Source organism: Centrocercus urophasianus, unplaced genomic scaffold, assembly GCF_019232065.1.
Source record: "Centrocercus urophasianus isolate 14NV4802_14NV808 unplaced genomic scaffold, USGS_Curo_1.0 seq_73, whole genome shotgun sequence".
NCBI classification, from domain to species: domain Eukaryota; kingdom Metazoa; phylum Chordata; class Aves; order Galliformes; family Phasianidae; genus Centrocercus; species Centrocercus urophasianus.
The window spans coordinates 2093449-2114077 of NW_024885344.1; the positions used below are offsets into that span (position 1 = coordinate 2093449).

General features: G+C 47.0%; 1 protein-coding gene across 6 annotated transcripts in view; it reads left to right on the top strand.

The window, feature by feature from the left end:
• The window catches only part of RBFOX2 (RNA binding fox-1 homolog 2), a 75285-nt gene that overhangs the window by 15763 nt on the left and 38893 nt on the right, over window positions 1-20629 (top strand). For 4 of the 6 annotated variants that reach the window (XM_042838095.1, XM_042838097.1, XM_042838098.1 and 1 more), the window contains exons 2-3: window positions 7241-7465; window positions 17379-17525. In XM_042838095.1, coding sequence (XP_042694029.1) covers window positions 7241-7465; window positions 17379-17525 — 372 coding nt within the window. The remainder of the gene's footprint in view (window positions 1-7240; window positions 7466-17378; window positions 17526-20629) is intronic. The other 2 variants (XM_042838099.1, XM_042838096.1) reach the window with 1 other exon arrangement.

Consider the following 20629-nt stretch of genomic DNA (forward strand, 5'->3'; position numbering starts at 1 on the left):
TGCGGATACTGGGAGACAGCCCTTCCACAGAGCAAGGCTGTGGATGAGTGGGAATGGCTGCCGCTCCGTCCAGCCCAGGTCCCTGATCAGGTCTGGGGAGAAAGATGCTGGTTTGCAGCATCACGTGGAGAGCTGCCATCTTCCTCAAAACAAAGCTGCTATCTGACTGCAGGATTGCCCTGACTTCCTGCCGGAGAGCTACTGTGAGATTTTCTTCCCTATAGACATTCCTGTGTTATGCAGCACTTATTCCTGAGTGGAACATACCAGCTGCTGGTTAGCAGTTGGGACAGGTAGCAAACCAGCACTGTGCTGCATTATAGCCACTGCAGATGCAGGCCACTCCCAGCCCAGCCAATACTGCTCTTCTTCCCCACTATCACTACCTCCCAGTGTGGGAATCCACACTGGTGCGAGTGTGATCGGTTTGCTAATCCGCTGCAAAGCTGAACGCAGTTAGCTCGGATTAAACATACGTGACACATCTGCAGAGCACTGTGTCTTAGCTGTGGTTCATTTCAATTCTGGTTCGGAAGAAGAAACCTAACCCTCTTCGCTGAACAGTGAAGTAATCTCACTCGTATGGGGACGCTTCCACCGTGCCGGGTGCCTGTTGGATTAGTGTGTGTGACTGGATGGAGCACGTTCTAGGCTGTGCTTTCATACTGATTTGTTGAAAGCTGGTCGCCTTGCAGAAATCTCTCTCCCAAGAACATTGACAATGAATGCCAAATGGAAAATATTCATTCAGGGGATTGCAGAGCTGGGAAGAACACTGCCAGGGCAGATGCTAAAGGACCGGTCTAGAGTGAAAATGTGAGCCTGGCCTTTCATTTGCCTGCTGGCTTTTCTGCTTAGAAAGCATCCATCTTGGTGACCTTTCTCCTTCATCCTCAGCCCCCCCTCTTCCCTTTAATGTTCAGAGGTAGTTTCATTTCTAATGTGGAATGGAAACAGATGTTGAGGCCTTGATGGGGTCTCATGAAGCACATTTCTCTTCCTAATCAACCCCAGAGAGTGTGAATTGATTGAAAGCATTTGGTAGGATGCCTTAATTGCCAGTAACATTTCACTTTTTTAGTGTTGTTGGTTTTGTTTTTTTTTTTTTTTTTTTTTTTTTAATTAAGAGGGAATAACGTAGATTTCAAGAGCAGTAAATCAGTATTAAAACCTGAAAGCCAGTGGGTACATTTCAGGCTGGCAAACCAGCGTAGCTCTGCTGTATAGTGCTAGGAGAAATGGCTGTGTTGGGGTGAGTGAGTGCTTCCGGGGTAGTGCAATAAGATGAGACTGTAATCTTCTATTTTCTTTTCCTATAAAAGTGAGGTTTGAACTTATCTATTAAAAAAAGAAAAAAAAAAAAAAAAAAAAAAAAGTACTTAAATGAATTAAAAAAAAAAAGGCAAGAAAGCCAGCTGTTTTCTTTTACAGAACAGTTTTTGGTGGCCTGGAATGATAGTGTATATTGGAAGATAACTTACTCTTCCCTTGCTTTACATATCAAGGAAAAGGAAGGAGAAGATTAGATAATCAGTGCAAGCTTGCTCCAGGAAGTTGGAGGAAACATGCCTTTAAATGGTTAGATGTGTGCCTGTCTGTGTGCAGGCAGCTATTTTAGTGGAAGGTCAGCTCAGTTAGGCTAAAGTTGAGCCAATTGAAAAAGAGCATCCTTAAAATGATTGCTTGAAGTTTAAATTCAAAAAAAACCACGTGAATGTGAGCCTGTCAGCTTTTAACAAAACTGACATAAAACTCCACCAAACTCTTGCAGAACTACCTGTAGGTAGAACTTTATTTCCGGGAGGGCGAAGGAGGAATTGCTATTGGATGTAAGGGTTGAAATCCCCAGAGTGTTGTAAATCAAATCCCAAACCCTCCATTATTGTGATCTTCCTCCAAGTGCATTTACGATCAATCTGCACCGAGGGAAGAGGGGTTGATTTTATCCATCTGGGTCAACAGACAGGCATACCAGCACTGTGCCCCGGAGCCACAGCAGTGCCTTTTGTGGTGTGGGTGTTGGGTTAGGGCCGTGCACCCCTGGGCTCAGCAAAGGTTTGTGCAGAGAGCTACCAGGGGATGGTTCTGTAGTAACTGTACTCGGAGTTGTTTTTTACTGTCCCTGGGGGGGTTATAATCAGTAAGTAACACTTGTGGGGAAATCATGTCTGCTTTCTAGGACACTTGTCTATTTTCATTCTTCTTTCTCTGCTTTCCTTTTCCCTTCCTTTTAGCTTTGTACATCCTTTCCATCTCTCAACTTTCCTTCTGTAGATTTTTTTTTTTTTTTGCCTATATGATAGGTGCTAAAGGGCTGATTGATAGAGAGCAAAGACCCGAAGTTTTAAAACTCTTCAGAAACTGAACAGGAATGAAATGGCCATGATGTGGAAAGTGGAGGTAAAGAGCTTGTGTGGTGTTCTCAGGTACCTGAGGAATTCACGTGGCTGGGTCAGCGTTTAGTGGGATGTGGGAAGGTAAAAAGCCATCACTAATCATTCCATACACATCGCTTATTTTTGAATGTTTTCATGACCTGAAGAGCCAAAGGACAATTCTGAAAGATTATAGCTTCAGTTCCAGGGTCTGTGAGAACCACTGATGTCCCCTAGCCCTTCCCTCCCCGCTCTTCCACCCCCTCACTGTTCTGGCTCCTGCTCTCCTCGCCCTTTGCCAAGATGTTTCAACGCTCTCAGCTGGGAACAAAACTAACCTGACAATAAAAAGCAAGTCTTTTTTCCTCTTTTTTTTCCCCTTTTTTTTTTCTGGGATACGTGCTGAAAAGGCTCACAGAGGGTGGAGGCAGCGTGTGCCTGGAGGCTGGGACCTCAGTGCCAGGAGCCTGGGGAGGGTGCGCTCTGCTCCCCCTGGCCCAGCTGTGACCCAGTCAGAGGGGAATGGTGAGAGTTCCTGTGTCCTGATCAGGGGCAGTGTGGGCTGGGCAATGGCTCCAGGTTGAGCTGTTGCCTCTGCAGATTGGACCTAGGAGCAGCTTTTGCTATTTACGGAAGGGATTAGGGTTGTGCAGAGAGCAAACAGCCGTAGCCGGGAGCACAGCGGTTGTCACAAACACCTTAATTGCCTGCAGCTAGATGGGAGGCAGCCCATCCCAGGCTTAATAACACAGGCATGGTGAAGGCAAACCTGTCAACAGTGGGCTGGCCCCCCCTGTGCTCTATCTATTGCAGTGCTTGGGGGTTTCCAAAGCTGAAGAGTACTTTGGAGAGGTTACTTGATGTGTACGTACGATAGCATTGCCTTGCGCCTTCCTCTGAAGCTCATGGCTCTTCATAAGGTAGCGGACAACACAGAGCTTATGGCACTTCACATGGAGTTGTCCATGCAGAAATTGCACCAGGTCAGTTTTACCAGAATTGCCGTTTTAATCTGTTCCTCTTTGCTATCTATACAAATTCTGGCATGCCAATAGAGAAGAGATCCACAGTCACTTCACTCTGAGGCTCCTTTCACGTCTCTCTGATTACACTCGTTTCTCCAGCGCACGAAACAAAACCAGCCCCTCACAAAATAAACTGATCTTTGTTAGCTGACAGCTTTATGGAAGTGGGAGGCCTTTGTGCATGTTTTTGTGCTCGCGCTCGGTGCCGTGATCTTGGATCACCACCTGCTGTCTGCTGAAAGAATTCATCCGAAATCGCGTTTGCGGAACCACGTTGTGCTGGTTGAGGCGTCCCTGGCTTCCTCCCCTCTGCGAGGTACCGAGGTTCCGCTACGTCTGTTTGCGTCTCGCCTGGCTGCGTAGCTTGGAGCCGCAGAGCTTGTTAATTAAGGTACGTGTGCATCAGCTCTTAAAAACGTGTCGCTGTTTAGGATTTCTCGCTGGCTTAGCTGAATTGTTTTTTCAAACAAAGCGTGGGATGAGCTGCAGGTGAAACCACAGCCCAAAGAAGGGAAGCTGACACCTGGAGGCACGGCCGTAGCTCTGGAGGTTTGGGAGCCCAGGCTGGTGTCCCGTGTCCTGCTGGTGCACTGGGCGGGGTGTGCTGGTGAGACCGGTGTCAGAGCTCGGTAGGAAGGCAGCTGCTCTGAATCCCTGCCTTCTGTGTGAGTGCTTCCTGTGGGAGCCTGAGAGCTGAGTGAGTATACAACATAGGGGTTTCTGGTTTTCTTTGAACTGTCAGTTACTGTGTCGTACTGAGGCTTTTTCCCTTTCTGAGGGGTGTATGTTTGGTTAATTGTTCTGAGTTACAGTTGTGTGGAACAGCCCATCCTTGCTTGGTAGGCATGGGATGGCAGCTAGTGGTAGTATGAATTCATATCTGCTAACCTGGAGCTGCCAAAATTGTTCCTGCAGCTGGGTGTCCCTCAGGCTTCCTTCCTGGAGACCACCATCCATCTCGTGTTGTGGCTGCGAAAAGAGTCTGTCCGAGCCTGGACGTTAATTAGGTTCATTTTATGCTATCGCACAAGTTGATAACAGCAGTAATTAGTGGGAACTGCAGCTGAGCTGTCTTTGTCCCGCGATGGCATCTGTGCGTGCGTTTGGGGATGGTGACTACTCTCTGACATATCTCAGTCTGTCGATGTTGAGTCATGATGCTGAGAGGTTCACCAGCTAAATCAGGCAGTGCTGGTGGTGCAGGGAGGCATGTCGTTGAGACAGGGTAGACAAAATACTTCCAGCTCGGCTCTCTTGGTTGCGTCTCCCTCCTGCATGCCTTCATTGAGGGTTTTGTTGAAGCGCTTCGTATCTCTTGGGATGTGGGAAAATCAGCGCTTCTGACTGCAGGACCCTTCTGCAAAGGGTTGGAGGTAGGGAAAGGAGTTCAGATTCTCTCTTGGAACATAAATGGGATTTTTTTGTGCGTGTTCTTGAAAATACGAAGCGTTGGGTGAATGCTGAAATTGGGCAGAGTGGCAGAAGAGGGGGGGTATCAGTACACCATGAAACCTGCGGGGAACACATTAGGAGTTCCCTTCATAGACATGAGTGGGGGCAGGAAGGAAGCAGTGAAGGAAATAAAAATGTTAAAAAGTAATTAGACAGGAAACGTGTAAGTAATCACAGCTAGAGGAAAAATAATTTCAAATACAGGTACTCCTTTGGATAGTGAAAGCTGGGCAAGCATAGTAGCAATAGATTTACTGATAACCTGAGGCGTGATTTCTGCATTTTAGTATATTTAATATTATTATAAATATGAGATTAGAAAAAAAAATCCCCGAAGTTAGAATGGTATTAAAACACTCCATTCTGCACTAAAAATCCCTTATTTAAAAATCTTAGGAAGGTCAGAGAGAAGTAATAAATAAAGTTGTCAGGCTGTTTTGGCTTGTGAGATGTGATTAAGCTTAAAATAAATGTGTTATCAAAACACCACAAGAAATAGGGGGGAGAGAGAGAGAGATAGCATTTTTCATCCTTCAAACACTTGTAGATAATTGAAGAAGGGAGAGAAAATATTTGAAAGGTTGAAAAGCATTTAAACTAGAAGGGGTGCAGTGTTAACCGAGGGAGGGGGGAACGTTGGAAATATGATGATGCGAGGTTTGTGGGCTGGCATTTTAAGCAGTCGAGGGGTGAGATTAAACAAAATGCTGGAGTACGTCCTTTAGGGAGCAACGCCACACTGTTGGGGAGAAGGCACAATAAGTTTTGTTGGTGGCTAATTAACATTCTCTTCCTCCTGTCGGGTGCCATGGGCTTGTGAGTCTGGTTTGCTCTAAGAAGATTGGAAATAGTTTCTGCTGTGGCATCTTCCCAGGGGTTGTTGTAGCAGTTCTTGAAATGAAAAAAAAAAAAAAAAACCAAAAAAAAAAAAAAAAAAAAACCAGCAATAAAACCCAAGCGAACAAAAACTCAGACAGTTTAGTATTTGGATCCAGTGTTAAACGGTTGATGTTAAGCTATGGTTAAAATGAAAGAAACAGGCAGACCTGAGCTGTATGGAAGTATGCTAGAGATCGGGTATAACAGAGTGCTGGTAAGGCTCTCAGATTTTGAGCACAGATGAGGCTGCCTGTAGCTCCCCACTGCCGGGACTGGGCAGGAGACAGAGTAAGCACAAATGAAGTAGGATCAGCCCTAATCTGGGGAGCGAACCCAACTCTTCCAGGAAACGTGGCCCTGGGTGGGCAGGCTGAGCACTGGGCAGACTGAGCAGGCTGGGGACTGGGCCGACACCTGAAGGAGCAGTGAGGTTGTGGTTGTCATCTAGGCTGGGAAGGGACGGTTGCAGGCAGAGGAAAAGAGCGGGAGGTCTGTGCGCTCTCTGCTGAAGATTGCTCGGTAATTTCCCCTCTGCGTCTCCTGTCTGTAGGACAAGCTCCCTCTCCCTTTTCCTCCCTTGGTTTAAGCATGCTGGTGTACCTCTGGGCTTTGAGGGGGAGGACCAGGGGCTGGAACAGCAGCCAAAATTTAAAATCAGGATTAGTCTGTTGACACGCACATAAATCAAACAGCCGTGCTCTCATAAATCTTCTCTGTGGGTTTTGCTGCTGTGGCAGTAGGAGCAGTGCAGCAGGCTGGGCTTCCCAGGGCTGGGTTTCAATGTTGAGATGCTTGTCCTTCACCCGGGTGGCTCATGAAGGTCACCCCCAGCTCCCTCCTGCCCCCTCCACGACAGCCCTGCAGTGCTGCAGGCTTTGGGTTTGCTGCTGGGGTTTTTTCAGGAGTAGTAGGATGAGATGTCTTCTGGGGATATATTTTGCACAGTCAGCTGGCTGTTTCTGGGTTGTGCAGTTGGTGTGCTAAAAGCTGCACCTGTGCTCGGTGCTCATCACTGCCAACGCAGGGGAAGGGGCTGCTGCACAGATGTGTGCTTCTTTCTCTTGCTGTAATGCAACAGTGTGCCCTTCAGCGCTGTGTGCCTGGGTGCAGAACTGTGAAGATGGGGCTGGAGGAGATGGACCTAGCACCCTGCTCTTCTGTGTGCTTCCATTCCCATTCTCAAGCTCCAGAGCCTCTCTACCCTTCCAAATAATGCCTTACCGCATGTGAAGCATTTTCATGAGATTTCAGGTGTGAGCAAGTTGCAAACCCCATAGATGGCTCTCCATGTGCCACCCAGAAGTGAGAAAGTTGCCCAAGTGTGATTAAAAATCAATGTGATGACTCAGCGGAGCGAGGCCCAATAGAGAAGAAAATAGCAGACTGTGGAAGCGAATGGGATATTTGCATGAACCTTGTGAAACATATGTGTGATTGTGGATGATTTCTCAGGCTGATACATCCATCCGTCTTCTGTGGTGTGATAAAACTGCTTTCTCCTTTCTCCAGGGTAACCAGGAGCCAGCAGCAACTCCTGATGCAATGGTGCAGCCATTCACCACAATCCCATTTCCGCCACCCCCACAGAACGGGATTCCCACAGAGTACGGGGTGCCACACACTCAGGACTATGCAGGCCAGACCAGCGAGCACAATCTGACGCTCTACGGGAGCACGCAGCCGCACGGCGAGCAGAGCACGACCACAGCCAGCACGCAGAACGGATCTCTCGCAGTAAGTGCGGAAAAGCGCGGGGCAGCAGAACGGTGCCTCTGGAACGGGCGGCTGTGCAGGAGGTGGCTGCCTGTTGCTCAAGTGTGCAGAAAGTCCTAGGCTTGGGAAGGAGAGAATGGCAAAAAGCCAGGGGTTCTGATGATTCATTGCCGCGTTCTCATCTTTCCCCTTCTGCGTGTTTCCCTTGTAAATAAATGCCTGCAACTGCACCTGAGATCGTGGTGCTTTTACCACGGTGGTGCTGTCCAAAGACAAGTCTTTCCTAGAAAGATTAATTACCTTGAGTCAATTGGTACATGGTTCACATGAATGTGGTGGAGGCAAGTTCTAGAAGGTTGACAGCAGGAAGGATTTGAGAGAGCACGTGTATTGTAGGTGTAATCCTGGAATGCTTCTGCTTTCAGGAAGCTAACAGAGTAGCAAAACACTTTTCTTTGACTTTCTGAAAATGGCAGGGAGCTTCAGGGGCAAAGATAGGAGAAGACCTCTCAGCTACTAGGCGTCCATTTACCAAACAAAGATTTTCACCTTCTTACGTTTTTTGCTTTCTTCTTCCCATGGCCTGGAACTGGCACTGGGCAACATGCTGACAGATTATCCCGGGAAAAGCTTTATCCACCCCTTAAGCCACTTGTTAAGACTTAACTTCCTAATAAAGAGCCTTATGGTGAGAGCCTTCGGTGCTCAGGGGTGGATTTAATCTGTTAATGCTTTCAGTTTTGCTTGTAGTTGGGTGTTTGGCTCATAGAGATTATTTTCCCCCCTGTAAGTACTGAGCGAATTTAGTGCCAGCGATGGGAAGAGCTGATAGTGCCAGCCCGAGTGTGCACGGCTCCCAGCAAGGGGCCTTGCTGCTTCTGCAGTGGGCACTGGTTGACAACACCAGCTATGGCTTTGATAAGTTATCATTGAGTTTATCCTGGGAACGCCTCAGCTGGAAGAAGAAGACGGTACAAACCCAGTAAAGCACATCGATAGTGTGTAAAAAGAACTTCAAAGGCCTTCCTTGGCCTAAGGCAAATGCAAACATAGACAAGAAGAGATGAGGCTGGAAATAAAACCTAAGGCCGATGCAGGGTACAGCATGCAGAAATGCAATTTGTCATAAAGGCATGTTGTTTGAGCCTGGAGGGTCTGGGCTGCCCATCTCCAGCAGACAACTGGGTCGATGAGAAGAGTGGAAATGGGGAGCAAACTGGAGCCGTGCCTTTTCTCCTGTGGGCATTTGCTCTTCCCATCTTTGCCCAGAGCTTGAGAGCCTTTCTTTTTTAATGGAAGCGATGTGAGCCCTGACCTTGGCTGCGGGCTCTCGCCAAACCTCCTGCTCCTCTTCCTTATTAGGAGCCGTCCCCACAGTGCTGCAGGGCCTGGCTCTGCCTCCCATCAGCCAGCGCCGGCTGCGCAGCTCGCCGTGTGCGCGCCAACCGGGGATGGGGACGAGCAGCCTGTGTGTGGGAGGGAGCGTTGCTGGGAGACTGCAGGGAGAAGCTGGTGTTGCCAGGAGGGAGCGTGACTGGGAGAGGTGATCTGGGAAGCAGGCAGGGTAATGCATGATGCTGGTTATTGGGAGCAGGTGGGCACGTCTGGTGCGAGCGCTTAACGCGGTTAAAGATGCAAGCTGAGCGTGCAAAGTCAGTCTCCATGGCCGGAAGGGAGTGAGGGTGCAGCTGGGACTGCTCGAACCCAGAGCATCCCAGATATTGGCACGTGGGGAGGGGGAAGGCAGCTCGGCCGCAGGCATTCCCACACTTGTTATGCATCGGGTTTTGGATCGCCTTTGTCCCTCTATCTCTCTGTGCAGGAACCCTACTGTATGAATTTATTTTCATTCCGTGGGGTGCCTTGGGATGTAATTGCTTGCAACTTTTCTCCTTCTCAGTATGCTGATTAATGATGTAGGATCTAGGGGGAGGAAGAAGGCTCAGCAGTTGCTCAAGCTAAAGCATGCTGTTAAAATACAGCCGAACAGGTTGGTTGTTTCATCTTGAACATCTACAGCTAACGTCAAGCATCTTGTCTGTCACACAGACTGGTTATTGCTTGTTTGACATACACGTCCAATCTATGTGGAATAGACTGCTATGCTTTAAGGAGCTTTCCCTTCATTTTGTTGTCTTGCTCAAATGCCAGTGCTAACTTTAACATAGCAAAAACTCGTTGCTGGTGATATGCGATCCTCCCCTCCCATTATTGGGATTGACAAGCACAGCTGCTGTCATCTGTGCGAAGGCGATACCCCTGACTAAATATCTGGCAGGTTTTTTAGCCGCTGACTGCAAGCCTGTGCTCCCATGGGATAGTTCACACATTTCCTTAGGTCAGGCGGATCAGGTCCCTCCTTGCTTTTAAGAACAAGGCTTGTATGGCTGCCCTGTTGGCAGGACAGAGCGAGACGGCAGAGGTTGTGTGGATTTTTGGCTTTTCAGGCTGGTAGTGTTAAGGAGAATTCCAGAAGTAACAGAATATGGGGTGACTTAGAGGTCCCTCATGGAAAGAGAAATATCATTTGGTTGGTGTTGACTTACACAGCAGCGTAGTGGGGTCTGTATTGGGGTCCCTTGTACAGCGTGGGGGTGTCTTCTCATAGGAACTTTTCAGGATCTCATGAACAAGTTGGATTGAATGACTTGAGATTAGCTGTGGGATCTGCTGAGTTAATACACAGTGATCCGGAAGGCTGAAGTCAAACAGCAGATGTGAACATAAGTAAAAGAAACCTTGGTAGTCAAAGTCCATGCCTTCCTGTGTGCTCCTCTAGGCTGAGCAAAGCTCCCAAGTGAAGGGGGTTGATTGGTTGGTGTCATCAGCGGAGGGTGAGCTTGGTTCTGGAGGGCAGAGTGTAGTGGAAAGCATTCAAAGCTCTCGGAGCAGGGGCACGGAAAAGGAATTGACACAATAGGTGGTGTAATACAAACAGCTTAATACTTTGGAACCTTTTTATTTTAGGATCAGGCCTCATCCATGGAGCTTTGTTTCTTGTCTGGCATGTGGGTCTCCTGGTCATCATCTCCGAGCATCTGTCCTTTCTCTTGATACTGTCCGAAAGCACAGCTGAAAGACCTGCCTTAAAAATAGCCCGAGGTAGCAGACCATATTTGGCCTACTTGCTCTGCCTGTTACAGCCTGTCTCTTAAACTGTTGACACTCTGCATTTCACTTTTTATAGTGCTGGGCTGCCTGGCTTCTTTACCTTCCCTTTTCTTGGTTTACACGAGTTCTCCCTGCTGGAGACACCCAGCGCAGAGAGCCCCAGGGAGCGATGCTAACGAGGCCGTGGCTCCTCTGGCAGCTGAGCTGATCTAAAGATTCACCGCTGTCAGAAAGGAGAGATCTGGCTCCCAGCACAAATTCCCACTCCTGTTTACCAGCTCTGGCATTCCTCACGTGAGCCACTTGAATTCACTGACCCGGCAGAAAGCTGTCCAATTCTTTCGCTGGGTTAATGAATTAGAGGGGCTCTTGGAGGAATCCAGCACATGCTGTTGTCTCAAGGTAGGTGCATGGAGAGCGTGGCCAGGAGCCGAGAGCAATTGTCAGCTCGCTGCATCTCCCAGTGCTCTACCCGCAGAGGGAAGATTAATCATCGCTGAGCTACAAAAGCTTGCTTGATAGTAAATGCATTGCACTTAATACTGTGAGCTGATTATTCAGCTCGTTTCTCTTGTTAATGTCAGAGGGAAGAATTTGTGTGTCTATATAAATTACAGAATGCAGCTGGAGCTATGGAAGTCGAGGAGTAAGTTTATGCAAATGACTTTGCACGAAAATGGCAGGTGCTGTCGCCTCGGCACTGCGTTGTCGTGAACCAATATAAAGCATTATTTAATTACAGAGCAGCGTGTCTCTCGGCTTTTCAACTCGCCATACTGAGGCATATTTAACTCATCTGCCTCCCCATAAAGGGATATAGTCTTCCAGGTTTTGTGAAGACACATCTGTGGTGGGGGACCCCTGTGTACCGCGTTTGGAAGCAAGATGGGAGGCTGCTGGGTCAGCTGGCTGTGGCCCAGGCGTCCACCAAGAGTGGAGAAGGGAGGGAGCCAGGAGCATTATGGAGGTTCCTCAACTTATTATGCATGACTTTTTACACTGTCTGATGGTGACAGGACAAAGTGAAAAGGCTATAAAAGAGGGGAGATTTAGGTTAGATGTTAGGAGGAAATCTTTCAGTCAGAGGGCAGTGATGCACTGGCACAGGCTGCCCAGAGAAGCTGTGGGTGCTCCATGCCTGGAGGTTCAAGGCCAGGTTGGATGGGGCCTTGGGCAGCCTGAGCTGGGGGCTGGCAGCCCTGCCCACAGCGGAGAGTGGGACTGGGTGGGCTTTGAGGTCCCTTTCAATCCGACCGTTCTATGATGATGCTATGAGGATGACTTTCCCTCGGGTATTTTTTACCTAGTCTGAGATAGAGGAAAAATTTCCTCTGTAATTATTTTTCATCACTTCAGTAATTAAAGCATTTGCTCTTGTTGAGGTATTTCAGGTGAGAGATATCCTTAATGAGGATCCTCCGTACTCTTCTGATACAGCTAAGCAGGTAGATGTGAGGAGGAGCAGGCTCCCACTAAGTATGTAGCTGCTGGTTGTTCAGACACCACAGATTGGAAATCGTTGTCTGGAGGTAGAAAACTCTGACATTTAACATCAGAAATTTGCTTTGAGTACGAGGCAGATTATTTTGGTTGTCAGCGCTTTCCAGACTTGCGTCTAGTGAGGCAGATTTAAAAATGATTTCAAAGGAGAAATAGAGAATAAATCAGAAAATATCATTACGTGTGCGTATACAGCCGTGGTGGTGCTGTGTATCTCTCAAAGGTTAGAGGAGATCTAGAAGCAGCGTAGAGAAGGATAATAGTGGTGATGAAAAGGGTGTAGCAGGTTCTTTATGAGAAGAAATGAAATCTTCACTTAGGAAAAGAGCTGATAGATGAGTGAAGGGATGTGACATGCATAGAATACTGAATAGTGTTGAGAACTCTACCGCTTTCACGTACTTGGATACGTGCAGGAAATAGCCCTGTGCTGTGCATATTTAAAAAAAAAAAAGCAAAACAAAACAACAACAAAACTCACAGCTTTTCTTCATATTTTTGCCTATATAATGAAGAATTTAGGTGTGGGACTCTTGTTTGTAGGATCATAGAATTGCTCAGGTTGGAAAAGACCCTCAAGATCGTCAGGTCCAACCTCAGCCTAACCCTACTATCCTAACTCTTAACAACCCTCCACTAAATCATGTCCCTGAGCACCACATCCAAATGGTTTTTAAACACATCCAGGGGTGGTGACTCAACCACCTCCCTGGGGAGCCTGTTCCAGCGCTTAACAATCATTTCTGTAAAGAAGTTTTTCCTGATATCCAACCTAAACCTCCCCTGGTGTGTTCACAGGATGCTTTGGAAACTGAGAGTATGAATGGGTTCATAAAACTCGCAGGAATGTTTCATGGGCAGTGGGTTCATTGCCAGTGGTCAGCTATGAAGAAGGCATGGCCTGTTCCTGCTTGCTGGAGTCTGAGACCTCCAGGGTGGGAGGCCAGAGGAGCACCACCAAGTGTTTGCCCCATTCCTGTGTTCTTACCCAGGTAACAGCCAGAAGCAAATACACCCAAGGTTACCGTAGCTAATGGAAATAGTCAAAAGCTCAGCAGAAGTGGTTGGGTGTGATAAGGCAGGAGAGGTTTTGCTATCCAGTGCCCGATTCCTTTGGTGGATTTTTCCACCAAATCATCTTTGTGGGTGTCTGTTTGGAGGTGGGCATCTGGTTGTTTTGACCCAGGCATTTCAGTGGGAATTGCAGAGATTTTCCAGCATTCCCTGCACTCTTCCTGGCAGCGGGCAGGCTGCTTTCTGCCAGCCCCAGCATGCAGTCCCTGTCTCCACACAGTTCCTCAGGGTCTTGATCCCATCAAGACATTTTTGTTTTTTATGCATCCAAGACTGGTCTAGAAGCAGTGGAGTGAGCACAGTCTGTCTCTCAGATGAGCCACCCCAAGTCCCCTTTTAAATATAGCTGTTAGTTACAGCTTGTATTTTGTAAATATTTTCTTTTGCAATGATTTATGGTTCATGATGGTTCTCAGCCTTTGGAGTGCCCATTTCCTGGGGGAAGAAGTCAGGGGGTTGTTGTTCAATTTGCTACAACTTGAACCTGAAGCAGTTCCAGTTAAGAAGAAGCAGGTGGGAAGCGGTGTGTGCTCTGTGCTGGCCTGTGGGGTGAGGGTTCTTTTTGCTCCTGGTGGGGTGGCCCCCTTGTCTGCTGGCACAGACGGATGTCCACTCTGGGCTCAGGTGCACCCACTGCTTCCCCTCCCTCCAAGAAGAAATCCTTCAGCATTGGCTTGTTTGCCAGCTGTTCTGAGAAGAAGAGCCTGTCTGGGAGGCAGGAAGGTGGCTGTACAGCTCTCCAAGCCCTGCGAGACGCTCCATTCCTCTTTCATGTACATTTCCCTTTACAGCCCCTTCTTGCTTAGGGTTTCTTTACTGCCAGTGGGTGCAAGGAGGTGGCACAGGGGCAAAGGAAGCGAGGAGTCGAGCGAAGCAAATCCTGTGTGCGTGCTGAGCTGCGGTGCTGCTCTCAGTGACCTTGAACAGCTCAGAGCTTGTGTGTGCAGCCATGAATGACATTATCGCTGCATAAGTATATGTTACCCAGACTGCAGGGAGGAGGCAGCGGGGATCCAGGGCTGTTTCCAAACATGGGGCCTTTGCCCAACTGCGAGTTCTGAGAGCCAGGGAACAGCTGTCAGCTCCCTTCTGCGTCTCAAAACCTGATGTGGGGAAGGGAAGGAGTCAGGGTGAGGAGCGGGTGCTGGGTGAGACACGATGATAAAAGCTTGGGCTCGGTCAGGGCAGCGCTTTGCCAGTCTCCATTATGTGCCGCTGGAGAACGGGCTCCGGGCCCTTGCTTTCATCTCCTTCCTAATGAATTAAGACAAGGAATAACTATAAAAGGAGCGGGGGAGAGGAAAGCGAGATCTGAGGAGACTGTTTCTTTCATTGATGTTGTAGCTGGATGTGTGGCAGTAGACAAATGTATCCAGCTAATGTTATAGTGGCAGAAAGTTCAGCTCTTACCTTGGGGCTGTGGATGCAAAGAAATGAGAGAGGTTGCAGCATCCGGAGAGAAGAGGTATTTAATGTTAAACTACTGCTGAAAAATCAAGGAAATGAGAGGGCCTGCAAAAACATGTTGTCAGAAAGGTAAGGTTGGGCTGAGAGGCCCCCATCCCTTCTCTTGTTTCTCCAATTTGAAGCCTTTGTCTCGTACACATCTCACATGCTGGAAAAGTGACTCCTGTGTGACAGCAGCACGCTGCCATATGCGGGAACAGCTGTGAGTGTTTTTGAGCAGGCCACTGTACGTGATAGATCACACCCTTGGTAAGAAAGTTCTGCCCTCTGCTTAGGAACAAATGGCTGGGAGAGGAGTGCAGGCAACCTCCCGGCTCCGTCTCCTCTGGCAGCAGCAGGACCAGTCCTATTCCATCCATATTTCAATTAAGGATCTAACATGGTCTTACTGTTTCTGTTCAGAGTCTCTGCCTTTCCTAATTCCACTGCAGAAGATTCAGTGATGAAGCATGTGAATGTTTGCCCACTTGCCAATTCTGTGCATGACTTAGGATGTGGTGAATTGCTCTATCAAGACTCCAGAACGCGCTTGAAAATGGGTCAGGAAGAGATGCCTTAGAGCAGGAGCATCAGTGGTTTTGGGGGAGTTGTTTTGGAGCGCTCCCTGCGACACAGACATTGTGTGCAGTGGTGATGGATGGGCTACCCCTGTGCTTTGTCCTGCTTGGACAGACTTACCCCGAGGAGCAAAGGACTCTGATGGAGTAATAAAAATAAAACCACCGAATAGCATGGTGTGATTTAATCACAAGTCAGCTGCATTGATTCTTCCCCTAGGGTGCACACTGTGTTTGGAGATGCATTTTATCATAGGGGTAGGGGTGGGAGAAGAGCTGGGATTTGAAGAGGGGGTGGCTTCTTTTTTAGATACAGTCAAATGGAAGGTCGTGAGGTTGTTCTTGAAAATTTGATATCTGAGGAGCAGAGGGGTTGAGCCTTGGCCAAATAAAAATTCTTCATCCCTCTGGGCTTCTCCTGAGACTCACATGGCTCTGGGGAGTAGAGATAATTGCAGGGCAGTACTGCTGTTCCTCCTATCACAGCTTAATTTATATTAATCAGATCAAATGTGTTTTACGCTGTCCTACTAAAACAATATGGAAAGCTGCCACTGCTTTGCTCAGCACAAGAGGCCAGTGCTTAACTATTAGCTTGTTTTTGTCAGTCCATTATAACCACTGTACAAGGTCAAGGTTATATTTGTCAAGGACATGTCTGGCCAGAAGAAGCTCTCTTAATGTTGCCAGTATAGTGTATCTGTGGAGAGATGAGATTTTTTTGTTGTTGTTCCAAGTATCACCAAGTGTTGTACATGAGATGATGTGTAGGGCAGTCTAGCGTGCCTGGACAGTGGTTGGGGAACCAGTGCAACTCTCCACATACTTTCCTTTTTTATAGACAAACTTATATCTAGAGAAAGAAGAGAGAAAACAGAGGCCTTCACCAAAACAACCCCCTACTTCTTAATTGTGAGTTTTAAGGCTTGAAGGTGCCTAAAAAAGGCTAAGTAACAATTACGGAGTCTTTCTTTCTCATAGAGCTTCTTTTCACTCAGCGAATTAAGGAGGAAGTCAGGTTGGCACCTAAAGAAAGGAAAAGACATTTTAAAGTGCATCATACAAGTGTCAGAGCGTTAGTCCCACGGGGCTGAGGCAAGCAATAGGAGATGGCAGTGACTGGGTGGATGCTCTTTGAATACCTTTACCCATCATACTGCTTGCTCTTGCACAGGGGCAGAACAATAAGACTGGCCAGGTTATAGTCTGCTCTGTTCTGTGGCTCTGAGTGTTTTCTGGTATGGTTTTGACTGAATTATAAAACCCCTACTGTTTTCTCATCAGTGCATTTTGCAAAGGGACAGTCCCTTGCCTGTTGAGTGCTTTGCTCAGATGTTATGCTTTTTACTCTCAGCCCAGCACAAACAGCTGAAGTTCTCTTCCTTGCTTCTTCTCTGTGGGGCCATTAGGTCTGTCTCCTGGCACACACGTCTGCCTCCTTGCTGTATGTTCTCTGTGCACAAGTATTAAGAGCCCACCCTTGCCCTGGCTTGCTGTACCACTTGGGAGTGCCAGACCCAATTCCTTTATTTCAGTTGTGGAGCTGGCAGCAGAAAGTAACATTTGGAGGTTTTTATAAATCCAGCAGCACTAATGACTGTTTCCTGTCCCTGGGATGGCTTTTAAATGTACTAGAAAAGTTAATCAAAGACATCCGTAAGCTGTTGATACATGGATTTTACCGTTTAATTATAGACCTTCTTTTGGGGGTGGTGTTTCTCTGAAGGGAGCTTGACAGCAGATGCCATTTTGCCTGGAGATGCATTTCTGGTATTGGCCCGGTGAAGAGCTGCCACTTCAGCTGTGGGATTTTGATGATTGCAGGAACATCCTGCCACATGAGATTAGAGCGGCGGTACTGCCTCCCAGCTTCAGGATACGGAAGATCCGCCTCTTCATTAGAGCTTTCATATGGTGGCAGCTGAAGTGAGGAAGAGCAGGGGAAAAGAGAAGCAATTTAAGAAAACCAAAGGCAAATCTACTAAGCTAAAAGGTGATAGGAGGGGAAAGAAGATGAGATCTCATTACTGTTTAGTTGTGAAAAAGGGAGGGAAGAACAACAAATCAATGGTTAAGCATTGCTGGCTTTATCAAAGTAATTGTCAAGTACTCAGATGCTGCAGTCACAAATAGAGTACTAATGCATGAAAAGAGATGGACGGAGCACGTTGAAGTAATTTGTACGGTTTCTATTCATGCACACACTTGTGTTTTTCTGATTTCAGCAGACAGAAGGAGGGGCACAGACAGATGGACAGCAATCACAGACACAGAGCAGTGAGAACACCGAGAGCAAATCCACTCCAAAACGACTTCATGTGTCTAACATTCCCTTCCGCTTTCGAGATCCTGACCTTCGACAGATGTTTGGGGTAAGTTTGCTAAAGCCCTTCAAGGCACAGCAGGTTCTCCTTCACCACAGGCACAATGTACAATGCTGGCTTATTTATGTTCTCTGGGGAAAAAGCCCTTCTTTTGACCCTGTCCTGGTTTACTCAGCACCTATAAAATTGTTGCAAAATTAGGGTGATAGTAGCATTTGGTCAATGCACATGAAAACTCTGTGTTGTTCATACAGAGATGTTAATTATAAGCTAATAACTGGCTTGAGGAAAAAAAAAGACCACAACAAAACTTCACCTTATTTCCCAGTGAAGACTAGGATTAAACATTGACTTAATATATCCCTCACAAAGCGCTGTTTTTCAGTTGCTTGGGAACTTGTTGAAATATTTGTCTTTCCTCGTGATGCACTTCTGTGATGAAAAATTATTGCGAGGAGCTGGCCAACTGGTAATTGCATGTGGAAAAGCTAGTGCAAGTCAGATGGTATTTTGAGTTGGGTATGATATACATTTTGTTTCTTTTGATGGAATACTTTGTCTCCCCTAATCTTCATGTGCAATTCATCTTCCCAGTTTATAAGCTCTTTGGGGAAGGGTTAGTTTACGTGAGTATAGCCAGTGACTTTTTCCATGTGGACACAGATGAGCTGGGTGCCTCATGACCTAACATTTAGGTGAAGTTGGCTATATATCATCATCGGGAATCTGTGACTTGTTGGTATGATGGTAGCGTTCTTGGTTGATGATGTGTTTCAAAGTCTTCAGAAATACTTCTTTATAAAGGTAACAGGCTTAAAATGTTGCTGCCTATTTGAGATGCGGGGCAGAGCACTCAAGTCAGGGAAGAACAAAGCTAAGGTTGCCTTACCGTGCTGCTTTGAGTTTGTGTCCTTGATCCTAAACATGTAGCCAGCTGTTCCTCCAAATTCTGCACCATGCTGCACTTTCAGCTATTGCATCTCTTTAGACATCTGTGTATGTGTATGCACTGTCACAGGGAGAGTGGTGTCACAGTATTTTGAGTGTGTCAGATTGACATTTCGACTTCAAGCTTAAACTTACACATGAAAAAGGAATAACCGGAATTATTGATTCACTGCTTGGACTATAGAGATGGCAGAAATATTGAAAATTTCACTGATAGTCTTCAGTTGCTGTATATTGTGAGACATAGTTGGGTTTTGTTATCTATTTATTTATTTATTTATTTATTTATTTATTTATTTCTAAGCCATAAGAAGCTATTTTGTGGATGATACCAAATTGAGGAGTTGTTAAAATGCCAGAGGGCAGGGCTGCTGTTCAGAGGGACGTCAGCAGGTCTTCAGACACCTCCATCCTGGGAGGTGATCGACTCGACTGGGTACAGCCCAGCCAAACTGATCTCATTAGACCTGCTCTGAGCAGGTGTTGAACTAAATGACCTCTGGAAATAGGTCCCAGTTGAAATTACAACTCTGTGATTCTATTGCTGGAGGCCTGGGTTGGCATTCCTTCTTGTTCATGCATTAGATTGCTGCACTTTTGACATCTGTGGGAATGTTTTCAGGGTGAAACTCATCTCCTGGCAGTCTGTGATTGCAGAGTCTTCAGTTGCCTGCTCTGCTTGTGTTTTTTAGCTTGCTTTTTTGCTGTTTCAGAGCCGTGCGTTCAGCATTTCCGTCCGGTTTGGATAATCTGGTTGCTGAAATCACAGCCAGTTCTTGAACCACCTGCTATACTCTGTATTTAGCACTCCCTGCTCTGTGCTGCTGCTTCTCCCCTCTCCTGGGAGCTGTATCACTTACATAAACTGTTCTGTGTATGTGCTGCCCTTTCCCTTGGGCCTGGTGCTTTGCTCAAGACTGGACCCTTTCATACATATTTGCACTGATACTTTCCTCCCTGTACTCCTGGCATGGGGACAGGAATGAAATGGAAATGGCAAGAACATCCCTGTCTTGGTGACTCTCAACTCTCATGTCTGCTTTGGAGATGAAGAGACACAGGCGATAGGAATGAACTGCTGTTCTGGTGTGGAGCATGTAGAAAATATGGCCTGGCTGCTTCCATTAAGGTTTCTTATCTTTTTTGGGGACCCAGATGTTGCCACTTACACACTTCTAATCCCTTCTGTGCACTATATGAGTTTCTGTTGCTCCCCAAGTCGTCTGATTTTGGTTTGCTTTTTGTCTGAATGTCATCTTTAGTTCCTGCATGGTGGTGTGATTTTGACTTAGGTAAATGGTGTATTCCCTATAAAACCTTTTTGCTAGTTCACCTGGCACTGTGTTTTCTGAGAATTATGCATACCAGACCATCATCCATCTTTTGAGACATTAAAAAAAAGTGCCATTTTCCTGTAAGGAAAAACTTTATTGCTTTGCCGAGGAAATAATCAGTGGTTCTTGCAGTTCTTGCTTCTTCTCTGTGCTGCTTCTCTCAGCATGTTCAGAGCCTCAAGCAGGAGAGCGTTTCTGTCTGAATCCTCGTTGCTCCCATTTCTCTTTCAGGATCAGGATGCTTTCCCTTGGGTGACTTACTGAAACCAACCCTTTCTCCTACGGGGGACTCATGGTTGTCTGAATCTTCAGCTGTGGCTGCCTATAACCCCCATCTTCTCCCTCTCCCTTCCGTGTGTCAGGTCACATCTCTTCAACGTCATATCTGAGAGACTCAAAATCCTTGCCTGGAGTGGTTTTCCCAAACTGCTGTACAGTGAGAGAAATTGGGTAGACAGCGAGGCAGCGGAAGAGGGAGAAATAAATGTGATGGTGGGGAATAGGAGGAAAGAAGTCCCCTGAGGACTGAACAGCATGCGAGAGAGGTCAGCCCAGTCCTGAGGCACAAAACATTAGCTGATGCCTTCATCCAGTCCTGAGTAGAGGTGGACTTCAGATATGTTGTTGTGTGTGTGATTAAGTGGAAATTACATAATGCTTTCCGAACCATCGCCATTTGGGAGAGCTGCAGACATAAGGATTTCCTGACAAATTCAAGTTCTTTGGGTTTCAAGTCATCTCTCTCCTGTCACATGTTTCTAACAGGTACCCGAAATATCCTCTGCGATGGAACAAACATTTCCTTAAGTATATGCTTCTTATGGGCTGGCAAATAAAATAGGCTGCTTAGAGCAGGTAATATTTACCTGA